The sequence below is a fragment of the Girardinichthys multiradiatus genome, chromosome X (assembly GCF_021462225.1).
Source record: "Girardinichthys multiradiatus isolate DD_20200921_A chromosome X, DD_fGirMul_XY1, whole genome shotgun sequence".
Classification (NCBI taxonomy): Eukaryota; Metazoa; Chordata; class Actinopteri; order Cyprinodontiformes; family Goodeidae; genus Girardinichthys; species Girardinichthys multiradiatus.
The window spans coordinates 34,859,434-34,871,205 of NC_061817.1; the positions used below are offsets into that span (position 1 = coordinate 34,859,434).

At 39.0% G+C, this 11,772-nt stretch overlaps 1 protein-coding gene across 1 annotated transcript in view; it reads right to left on the bottom strand.

Moving 5' to 3' along the window:
- Nucleotides 1-651: 651 nt before the first annotated feature.
- Nucleotides 652-11,772, bottom strand: part of LOC124862490 (myosin-binding protein C, fast-type-like) — a 60,256-nt gene continuing 49,135 nt past the window's right edge. Inside the window, 4 exon segments of the mRNA XM_047356445.1 lie at nucleotides 652-1,017; nucleotides 6,130-6,424; nucleotides 7,135-7,341; nucleotides 10,834-10,973. Of these exon segments, the coding sequence (XP_047212401.1) occupies nucleotides 983-1,017; nucleotides 6,130-6,424; nucleotides 7,135-7,341; nucleotides 10,834-10,973 (677 nt within the window). The 3' untranslated portion in view covers nucleotides 652-982.

Below are 11,772 nucleotides of genomic sequence, written 5' to 3' on the forward strand. Positions count from 1 at the left end.
TTTGATCATCGCACGAATCTCCTTCAGTCAGAAAGTTCAGGTATGAGAAAGCAAGCGTGCCCACAGAGCCCAGAACCACTAGGGATGCCGGTTCGGCCTGCAGCACCTCGGCGAGGCTTTAATTTGGTGTCTCCCAGCAGAGACGGTGCTGTGTTTGTTTTGCGGGTGTGTAAATTATTCGTTTGCTCAGTAATGACGTGGGAAAGCTAATTAGAGCAGTGTTGATGGGTGCATTAATTAGTCTCTAGCGTGCGTTGCTAATGAGACCCTGATTTGGAGTGCGTGTTTGTGTTTGCACGAGTGTAAGTCATGTATCTGTAAAGGCCTTGCACTATAGGTCATGCCACGAGGAATGCATTATCAAAGCATGTGGGAAAATGTGTGTTTAAATGATGGATGCAGCAGGGCCATATCTGTGTATAGGAGCCTCTTAAAGCCCTGTTATTCCAGCATGTCTTCCATGCCTGGCTGAGTATTGATCCCTCCACTGAACCATCACACACTCCAGAAGCAGAAGAGCATAGAGGGGGTCAGTCACACTGTGCTGGTTTTGGTTCTACAGCTGGATCACTACCATAAATTCATCCCGAGTCGTAAAAACATCCAGGACACACACGGACACAGCGAAAAAATAGACGACACAGGCAGTGGTAATGGATGAGGAGCTGTTTTATAAGTGTGTTCAGTGACAGGTCCACTTCACAGAGAAGAAGGCTCTGCCTGTGTGTGGTCACAGCAGGGGAGTCATGTTACAGAGCAGCAGCGGGGATGGGAGAAGGTGGCGGCTTGCTGGAGGAGTTTATGGCACATTACTGATTGGTCATAGCAGAAGTGAGGCATATGAGAAGTGTTTTGGGGGTTTGGTTTTAGAGCCTCACCACTGATCTATTCTGATCATATTTATTCATGACTATCCTGTTATATAGAATCCATTTACTTTTTCTGTTGGGCTGTTTTAGTCTCTGGTGCTTCATGCTGCAGCTCATTTCTTCATCTCTTCTGCCTTCTCCTGAAAAACTGCGGAGATAAAAACCATCAAATCAGAAAAAGTATTCATGCCCTTTTAGCTTTTTCTCACCATGTCATCTTACAAGCAAACATAGAAGCATACAGACCAAACACCAATGTATTAATAAGCCAGTGGTCTGCAACCTGCAGCTCCAGAGACACACGGGGCCCTTACCAATGACATTATGAATGTCAGGGTCAGGTGCATATGCTTTGATGCATAAATGAGGATATTTTATTTTATAATCGCCTCATTCTCTGTTGGATTCAAAGCTACGACCTCTAATAATGAACCTACGTCACATTTTTCCTTTAATGTTTGCAACATTTAGTTGTTAAATTAAACAAAGTTTACAGAAACTAAGTGTTTTAGTCTTTAAAAAATACAAGATGGAGTGAGGCAGAATTAGAGTTGGCAGGTAAGAAAACCAGGAATGGGTATTGGAGTAAAGCCTCTGTACAAAATGAGGAATTTGGACAAGAGGATAAGAAATAAGAAGCGTCAGGGTGGAAAACTGTCTCCAGCAGTAAATCAGTATCTGAAAGTAATCACTTTAAGGAGATTCTCTGAAGGAGAGCTAACAGAAGTCAGACTGGATCCCCTTAAAGAAAGGATTTTTAATAAAATTCTTAATTTTGTTTTTATTTAATAAATGAACGCGATTTTAAGAAAGAGTGATTTTAGCAGTTCTTTTGAATGTTGCATAGAAAATCTACAACAAAAGGGCAGCAATGGTGCAAGGCCTTTAAAATTAATTTAATGGTTTTAGCTTCAAATTGTGCTTTATATTTTTTAAGGGGGCTACCTATCTCTCTATAAAAACTGTATTTTTCCTTTGTAAAAGTTAGATGATTATTTTTTTCTAAAATCTAAAAATAGAAATACATTCTAGTTTAATTTCATTACCTTTTAAATTTTATCTTCTTTGTACCTCTACAATAATTTTATTTTGTAGCAGCGGTTTTAGTTTTTAGAGTTTTGAAGTGGGGATCCCTGTGATCCACAGACACTAAGAAGTGATTAATTGACACATGATTTTAAAATGTTTTTACAACTAAAAATCTGAAAAGTGTGGTGTGCATTTGTTTTCTGCCACCCTAAATTTAAACCTATCTTTCACTGCATTTTGTAGCTGCAAGTCCATCACACACCTGGAGGCAAAATGTTTGCCTGTTCTTTGCAAAACAGCTTAACATCCATGAGATTGGATGGAGAGCCATTTTTTGACAGATATTATCAATTTGATTTAGGTCTGGACTTTGACTGGGCCATTCAAACACTTTGATCTAAACCATTGCAGCTCTGGCTGTATGTTTAGGATTGTTGTCCTCTTGGAAGGTGAAACTCAGGTCCAGTTTTATTGGAGCATCTAACGGGTTTTCTTCTCTGACCAGCTGCCCTGTGCCTGCTAAAGAGCCCCTCAGCATGATGCTGCCACTACCATGTCTGACCATTTTACAAAACAGCTGTATTAAATAAATCATACACACAATAACTCTGTTTACTAATTAGATAAATTCTACAGATAAATGGTTGCATTGAATATTATTTAAGGGTATTTCCTTAAACAAACCTCACAAATGTTCACTACTTTGTGTTGGTCTCTCACATAAACCCCCAATAAAACACAATGGAGTTTGTGGTTTAATTGGTATGAATACCCACTGTGCAAAAGTTCTAAGCCACCCCTGGTTTTATCCAGTTTTACTTCCAAGAAATCAGATTTTCTTGTATTTTAACACATCTTGAAAATATGCTGTTATGGTCCAAAACAGCCAAAGTTCAAATGAAAATGTTACCTTCAAAAAACTCAAAAAACAACTAATTGATACGATTTTAAATATTGAATCTGGTAATGAATGAATGAGCTAGTTATCTGCTTGTTTGATTGGCTCAAAGCGTTGATCAACAGGTCAAATATGGAAAATCTGATATTTTTTCATGTCCATGTCATGTTTTAAAACTAAAAGCTTCTACTTTCTTCCAACCCCAAATGCATCAACAAATAACACAATGTTGTTTGTTTTAAGCTTAGTGAAAATCTCAGAAGGGTCAGGTGCATATGCTTTGATGCATAAATGAGGATATTTTATTTTATAATCGCCTCATTCTCTGTTGGATTCAAAGCTACGACCTCTAATAATGAACCTACATCACATTTTTCCTTTAATGTTTGCAACATTTAGTTGTTAAACAAAGTTTACAGAAACTAAGTGTTTTAGTCTTTAAAAAATACAAGATGGAGTTAGGCAGAATTAGAGTTGGCAGGTAAGAAAACCAGGAATGGGTATTGGAGTAAAGCCTCTGTACAAAATGAGGAATTTGGACAAGAGGATAAGAAATAAGAAGCGTCAGGGTGGAAAACTGTCTCCAGCAGTAAATCAGTATCTGAAAGTAATCACTTTAAGGAGATTCTCTGAAGGAGAGCTAACAGAAGTCAGACTGGATCCCCTTAAAGAAAGGATTTTTAATAAAATTCTTAATTTTGTTTTTATTTAATAAATGAACGAGACAGTAAAAAAGAGTGATTACGTCAGCCAAGCTGCCTTCCTGGAAGATCTGGGGATATTTGTAAGACAGTGCAGGCTGTCAGCTCGAGCTGCTTCATCCATGATCTACCACACCCACACAGAACATACCTAACACATACAAAACATCCTAGGCTGCAAAGCGGCATGCCTCACTTTGCATATCTGAGCTTCTGCTGCCTGCTTCTTTTCAGCCATTCCACCCGTGGGCTCCAAGGTCGGAGATATTCTCACTCTATGAATATGTTGAGCAGCATGTTAATGCAGCGATGGCATCAGAGCTTGGAAGTTAAACTCAAACCATATTCTTTAAAGAATATATATTCATTCATGTGGGGGAACATTTTTTTCTAGATTTAAGAAAATTGTTTCTCCAGTTAAGAGCAGGATTCCTTATCTTCCATCTCAAACTGTAATCCTTGCCCTAAAAACTTTCTCTCTCTTAAAAAAGACCTGCTTGCTTTCTCAAATTTGCTCATATTTCCCTCGAAACAATGTTTTTGCTCTCAGATTTAATGCTGCTTGTGCCAAACTGGTCTCTTCCCTCTCTTTTCCCTCAAACGTCTTCCTTCTGCTAGTGTATAGACAGAACACATCTTAGGGGCACAGGTAGCAGCATTGACATTTTCAAAGTAAAAAACAATATTTGTTGCATTTAAAAGCAATAAGCATCTCTCCTGCACCCAGCTGCAGTAAAAGTAACGATGTTACTGCAGCTGTGGTCCAATACGTCCAGTCTCTTGAACCACAAGACTAATTTTTCTAATCTGTTGTAGCCCATGTTTTGTGAATTGTGAATTGTTGCCCCAGTTTCCTGCTCCTAGCTGACAGGAGTGGCACCTGTTGTGGTTTTCTGCTGCTGTAGCCCATCTGCTCTACGTCTCCATGTATAAATGCACTGAGTTGCTGCCATTTGATTGGCTGATGTGCTATTTGTGTATATCAGAGTTGCAAAGGTCAGGCCACAAACATTTTTAACAATCCCCCAAATAATCTGTGGCAGCCTGTCTCTAGCTGGGGATCAAATGAAATATGCAACAGTATCGGATGCATGAGAGGGTGATGCTGCAGCGCATTTTCTTACGCCATTGAAATGCAACACAGATATACAATACAGTGAAGGAGGTATAAACTCAAAACAACATGCATCAAAGAAACAAGCTATTTACTGATGCATTAGGGTTGCAAACGTCTGGGAATTTTTCAAGGTTTGAAACTTTACATGGTAATTACCAGGAATTTATAGGAATAAACAGGAATTATCCTGGAATTTAAAATACTGAAGGCTGGCTTGTAACTGGGATTATAAATATAGTTCAGGAAAATTATTTTGGAATAATCTTCACTCAAACAAGCAGATTTCTTGCAAATGAACTTGAGTGCTTACTGCAGGGTTATTGAGGCCACAACCCTTAGACACTCTGAGCCTTCCTCCATCACCTGCGCATATGATTTCGAGAACCCTGTGATATTGAGGCTACATTTCTCATGGAGGCTGTTAACGAGGTCCACTGCCTGGACGGCTTTGGTAAAAATGTAGAAGCTGGGTTTGAGACGTTTGAGGGAGGATAAAATTTGAGGGAGGATAAAATTTGATTTCCATGTTGAATTTGACTTTTTCAGAGGGTTCTTGTGCTGTCTTCATTTAATCTTCTGTAGGGTACCGTATAAAATATATATAGTGAATTGGGTGTGTTGTTGCCATGACTTCTTAAATGGTTTGGGTTGGGGGATGAGTAATATTTTACTCAACACTCGTGAACGAATTGATTGTTCAAAAACAATTAAACAATTCTACATCTTTTGAAATTTAATGTGTTTTAGTTTTATTATTTTGCGCCGATCTCTGCGTGTCACAAAAGAATATGTCTATATTTATGTTTAGATACTACCCAGTGTTTTCAAATTACCTCCAAATTAGTATAAATTTCCATAATTTCCATTGAAAGTTAAATAGGAAAAAACAGGCAACACCAGAGGGTCCCAATATTAAGGTCTACTGAAATCTTGTCAGATTTGTAGTTAAACTGCTGTAAAAAGGTTATTTCTGCACAGAGATCATGATTTAAAAGAAAAGGGAAACACAAAAGTGTGTCAACAAGGGCTGTATTTCTATTTGAATCAGTCCATGATTTGTTTGGTAGAGGGTAAGCAAAACCAAAACTTCATCAGAACAGAAAGCGCCCCTTGTTATCAAACCTGTTTCCCAAGCTTGTTTAAGCAGTCTCTGCTGTGAAATGGGTCTGTGACGGGCCTGAGCCCGTTCAACTGGACTTAAACAACCAGCTTGTGATTTTGTCTGGGAACACGGACATTGTTCTGTTATGGAAATAGTGATAAACTAAACAAGTTTTAATATGACTGAAATCTGCTTTATAAATCTGATCTGACTGTTACCCGTATGACAATGTGTGTTTCCTGCAAAGACCTGAGATAAAAAGCTGTCAAAGTCCAAAGAAAAACTCCCTTAGCCCTTCAGAAAGCCTAATAGAACTGCTAATTAAAACAAAGCCTGGCTGCGTGGAAGCAAAATATAAAGAAATTAGGCCTAGCTGAATTTGTCTTATAAATATTTCAAAGGGAAGTCCGCACCTCGAACCTCCAGCTTGCAATCCACCTCGTCAACCCCCAGCTCGTTGATGGCCCTGCAGGAGTATCGGCCCCCGTCGAACAGGCTTGTCTTGCGGATGTTCAGAGTCAACACCCCCTGGTTGTTCTGCATCAGGAACTTGGGGTCACCTTTGATGGTTATATTGTTCTTCATCCAGATGATCTTTGGCTGGGGTACGGTGTGTCAGGACAGGAGTGGAGTGGAAGGTTGGAGGCGGAGGCAGTGATTTAACAGAGGAGGGGAGCAGGGGGAGAATGTGAAATTAGGTCAACATTTGTGGTTCTGACAAATTTCTGCTGATTTTAAAGGAACCAAAATGATCTTTCTGCTCTGCTTCTTGTTCAGGCTTCTGACATAAAAATACACTCAAAACCTTTTTATTGTCCTGCTCTTACTGTCTCACACACAAAACACATAAAGTTATAATTAATATTTATTTTTTAATTGCTTGCTCATCTGTTCTATTTTTTGTAAAGCTAAGGTTTTAATAATCATCCAGATATATTCTTCTTATTTTTTGAATTATTAAAACATATTTTAATTTTCCTATCTGTTATACAGTATGTATGTGATTTTTATAAGAAGCTGAGATTTTATTTAAATCAGAGTAAATATTTATTGAAATTAGTAAAATCTTAGATTAATTAGTGTTTAAGATTCTATAAGATAAATATATGATCAAATAAGTCTTGATTCTTGCTTAAACTGAGCCAAACTGGAAAGTGTATGTCCTAACTGGGATGGGAGTAAGACTTATGAGTGACCTACTGTACTCGCTTTTAATTGCTTTTGCATCATTTAACCTTGGATAGATTAACAGAGGGAAGCCCAGATCATAATATGGCCACCACAACAATCTGTGGTGGAATGAGAGCCTCATTTCAGCCACCAGTTCTCAACGGTGTTTGTAACACAGTCTGTAACACATTACATCTGGCAAATGCTTCATGTCATAACTTCTGCTAATCTCAGTTTCAGTTTGCCATCAGTGTCTTATGTTTCTGTGCACAGACGTTTGCAGGGATTTGTTCACCTGTTTTGTTAATGATAGCGGTGTTCTTGCTGTAGCCGGGATCGTCGCTGAGGCCACAGATGTTTTCGCTGAACACTCGGAAGGAGTACTCGTTCCCCATGACCAGGTCGGACACGGTGCAGCTGGGCCTGCGGTTGTGCTCATAGACTGTGAACCACTCCTAGGACAGAGAGACGAAGAAGCAGCTCATAGACGCTCATTCCTAAAGTTTGGCCTATAAAGTTCTATATCAGCAGCACCTACTTGTAATTTCAAAGATTCAAGAAAGCTTCACAGTTTTTGGAGGACTTTAGATCAACTATTGCTTCAATTTATTTCTGCACAACTGACAAAACACAGTATCAAAATCAGTTTGAGGTCTGGACTTTAACTAGGCCATTGCAGCACCTAGATTCTTGTCTTAGCCATTTTGTTGCAGATTTGCTGCTGTGTTTGGGATCATTGTCCTGTTGAAGACCAAGTTTGTACCAAGCTGTCAGAGAGATGTCCACACATTTGACGCTGGAACACTGTAGGGTAGGAAGGAGTTCGTGGCTGACTCAGTGAGTGCAAGGTGCCCGAACAAGCCCGCATCATCAACTATCCATCACCGTACTCAACAGGTGGTAAGAAGTCTTTGTGCTGTGTTTGGCTTTCTCTAAGGATGGTGCTGTGCATTATGGTCACACATCTCTACCTTGATCTCATCTGTACAACGGACATTGTTCTGGAAGTCTTGTGGTTAATTCAAACACAACTTTGCAAACCTTTGCTAAGTTGTGGTGCTGTAGTTTTAAAGAGATGAGGCCTTTATCTTAGGCATTTTCCAAAATGATGCATTATTATGTTATTTTTTAAAATATTTAACCTGCTAAGGCCTGTAGAGATGGAGCTCTATGGTTTTGCGTAGTTCCTCAGAGCATTTCACTGTTTGATTCATCAATTTATTGAATTTCAGCTTATAATACTGAACAAATCTATACAGATATTGAATTTAGAAGCAATTACATGAAAAGCATGAGCAGAAGGGTTAGCTTATTACGCCTACACCGTCTGACTTTATTATGAACTGTTTTCCATTTTTAAATAATCTTTTTCACAGCATAATGTTGAAAAATAGTGTGGAAATGATCTTATAACCCTTCCCACAGTGATGGGCAGCAACAATTTCCTCTCTAAAGGCATTGCTGATGTCTTTCCATCTTGGCATTGTGTTAATACATACCAGCATGCTCCAAAGCTGCAAACTGCCAAATCTAATGATGTTATAGAGATGCTCACATTGGTAGTGATCAGCTAATCAATGCTTTTGACAAAGGCTGCCAATTTTATTCCATGACTGTTAGTTCTTCAGGTCCACTTAGGTGTAGATTTAGACAACATATGAGGACCCTGACTCTATGTTATGACTGTAAGAAATGTAAAAATTACCAAGTTTGCATAGCAAAACAAAAACAACAATGCGACTCCTAACAGTTCAGGCCAGCATGGTGCTAACACGAACCCTCAGAGTGAAACGAAGCATTGGAAAGCAGAAAACTAAAGTCCATGAGATGAAAAGCAGAATGAGTCTCTGCAGAAGCTTAGATGGCTGCTTAATTGGGTAATAACTCTTTGTGGGTTTAATATCTTTAGTGTTACATGTAGTCATTTAAATTACAGTTTAATATGTATCAATTACAGTCCTTTAATCAAAATGAAAATATTACAATCTGCTGCAGAACAAAGCTGCAGCTAAAATCTAGAAAGTAGTTGTATTTCCTTTTTAATGGTTCATGGTTAGCAATAAAGGCGCTCTGGCATTTTCAACACTAACCATTTCAAGTAATGTGTTGTAAAAATAAATTAAGATGCACTTGAAACATTTTAACAGATTTGATTTAGACACTATTATCAGCTTGAGTGTCCAGGAAAAAATTATTGGTATGAAATAATCCCTCCACATGCACTTGGGCCTGTGGGAAAAATCCTATAAATGATTTTTTAAAACACTAGAAAAATTTCCCACTGAATGTTTTGAGAAAATCCAACCTTTACTTTGACTACATTTAGTCAGTGTTATTGAAAGGTACTTTTTTACATTAATCAGACTGTCTAGGAGCATTTAGTTAGTGACTTCCGTGACTTCTTGCTCTACAGGGGTTTAAATATTTCTCCTTGGCTCTTCTCAAAAAAGGAAAGACAGAACATGCCATTAACCTAAGGCAGATGTTTGTTGATCTTCATTAGTCAGGACAGGGAAATAAGGATGTAAACATGCCCATATCGACAGTCTGAGCAATAATGTAAAGTGTTTGAAGCACCTGGACCTGTGACAACCAAGGCTGGATAAAGACCCATGTTCATCCCGCCAACTCGTGCGGTGATGGTGGATGGCCTGGGAGGTAAAGAAATCTCATTAACCTCACTGCTAGAGAGCTTCATCAAAGAGTGGCATCTCGAGGTCTCCAAGTCGCCATAGTAACCACTAGATGCTATCTACAGACCAACAGGTTGTTTGGGATGCATGTTCTGTCCTACAATCACAAATGTAAACACGGGACTTTAAATAATGGGACTAAGATCCATCTTTTAGGCAACAAACATTTTATCAGGGCTTGCAAAATGGAGGACCCCAGAATGCAGACTAGCAGGCAGCATGACCGTAAGTGAAAAAAGGATTTAAAGAATAAAAACCAAAAACTCACTCACGGAGGAGGCAGGAACAAAACAATAAACGGGCAGGCAAGACAGGCATGGCATGATCCAAAAAAACAAGACATGAGCATGATCGAGAGAACAAGACATGAGCATGATTAAAAGCAAGACTTGAGCATGATTTGCAAATGTTTCCGCAAGGAATAAACAGAACAGGTGTGTATATATGGAGTGTGAACCAGGTGGAGCAAGGAGACAGATTAGCTTGGAGCAGGTGAACCATATAAAGATAATTAACAGACAGAACACAACGTGACAGGGGCAAAACAGAACTTCAAGGATACAAACAAATAGAAATCTAATTAGAAAAACATGAAAACAAAGCATAACCAGAGGCCCAATCCAAGAACACAACTTAGCAAAACATGAATATAAAAACTAAAGCATGACCAGGAAAATAAATAGAAACATGATTCAAAAACTGTGAGAAGCATATTTGAAAAAAACAGAAACCAAACAATCCCAAATCATAAAACATTTGATGGATAAATATGTGGAAAAGCACCCTGTGGAAAAGCACCCTGTGAGCCTTTTTCTCCTCTAAACTCCATTGTTAGAATCTTTGTATTATAAAATGTGAGGCCATTTTAAATACAAATCTGGTCTCCTCTACCAGATAACTGTAAATGGGTGGTCACTGGGTCTTTCAACAGGATAATGTTCCAAATAAATTTCCTCATCAATATAGAAACACTTCAAAAGATACAAAATCAACCTTCGTGTAACAAATATATTTCTTGATTTAGGATATATGTCTTACTAACTATACTAAAGGGTTAAAGGTCATCTTTATCTAAATGTTTAAGTGAAAGAATATCCTGCTGCAACAAAATATTAAGTAATTTTTTAAAGACTTTTTACATGAACCTTGGCGATTGCTTTAACCCGTAGATTTACCCAGAACACACTTGGAGTGTTGTAGAGCCGTACCTCCTCAACATGCCTGTCGTAAAGCAAATCCCTCCTTCATCAATACCTTAGTCTTCATGTCACATTTCTGTATGGTGTAGCCGATAATCTCGCAGTTGCCATCATCTTTGGGTGGCTTCCACTCCAGCGCAGCATTGAAGCCCCACACGTCGGTGACGTGCACGTTGATGGGCGGACCGGGCTTTTCTGGAAAGATTGTGAGGTAGAAAGAGACGAGTTGAAGGATTTTAGGTGAAACTCTGCAGGTTTGTTAGATGTTGTGCATAGCGAACAGACACAACTCTCAGCCCTTCGTGAAGATAAATGCTGACAGAAGACTCTTAGAGGTAAGGAAGGGAAGAAATCCCAACGAGAGACAAAAATCAACAGTTGCAGCAGTGGAGATTTGACAGATTAGAGAGATTAGAGAGATTGTCAGATTAGCTGAGCAAAAGAAAAGGGATCAAGGAAAGGCAGAGAAAGATGAATATATCACTATAAAAAAACTGTTGGCACAGAACTGACAAAGTAACCGGATGATTTGCATTACAAAGAAGAATGCAGTCTGTTGTTATTATTCACTCATCTGTGAGATCCCTATGACACACAGCATAGCAGAGGAATACTGTACAACATCACTGAGTGTTTATCATCAATCCCTCTCTCCTTTGAAACTGCTTCTTTATTCCTCCAGCTCAAACAGCATGGTGAAGGATCAGGCAAGGGAGGGAGCGCGATCTGAGCCTCTCATTACCTCAACCTTCTGAGCAAAGTTAAGTGACAGAGTAGCCCTCAAAATCCAACCCTAATCCGAGTCTACGTGCAAATAATCCTCCCAGAACCCCGGCCCACGGAGAAGAGCCCTGCAGGATGGAGAATAGAGCCGGTGGCAGCGCAGGAGTCGGGATTATGCGCGAGAGGGGAATGAGCACTTTGATGATTTGCTACTTTTAGTCACACATCCCTCGGATCAGGAAATGTGGAATTATCATCAAGTTTGGAAAAA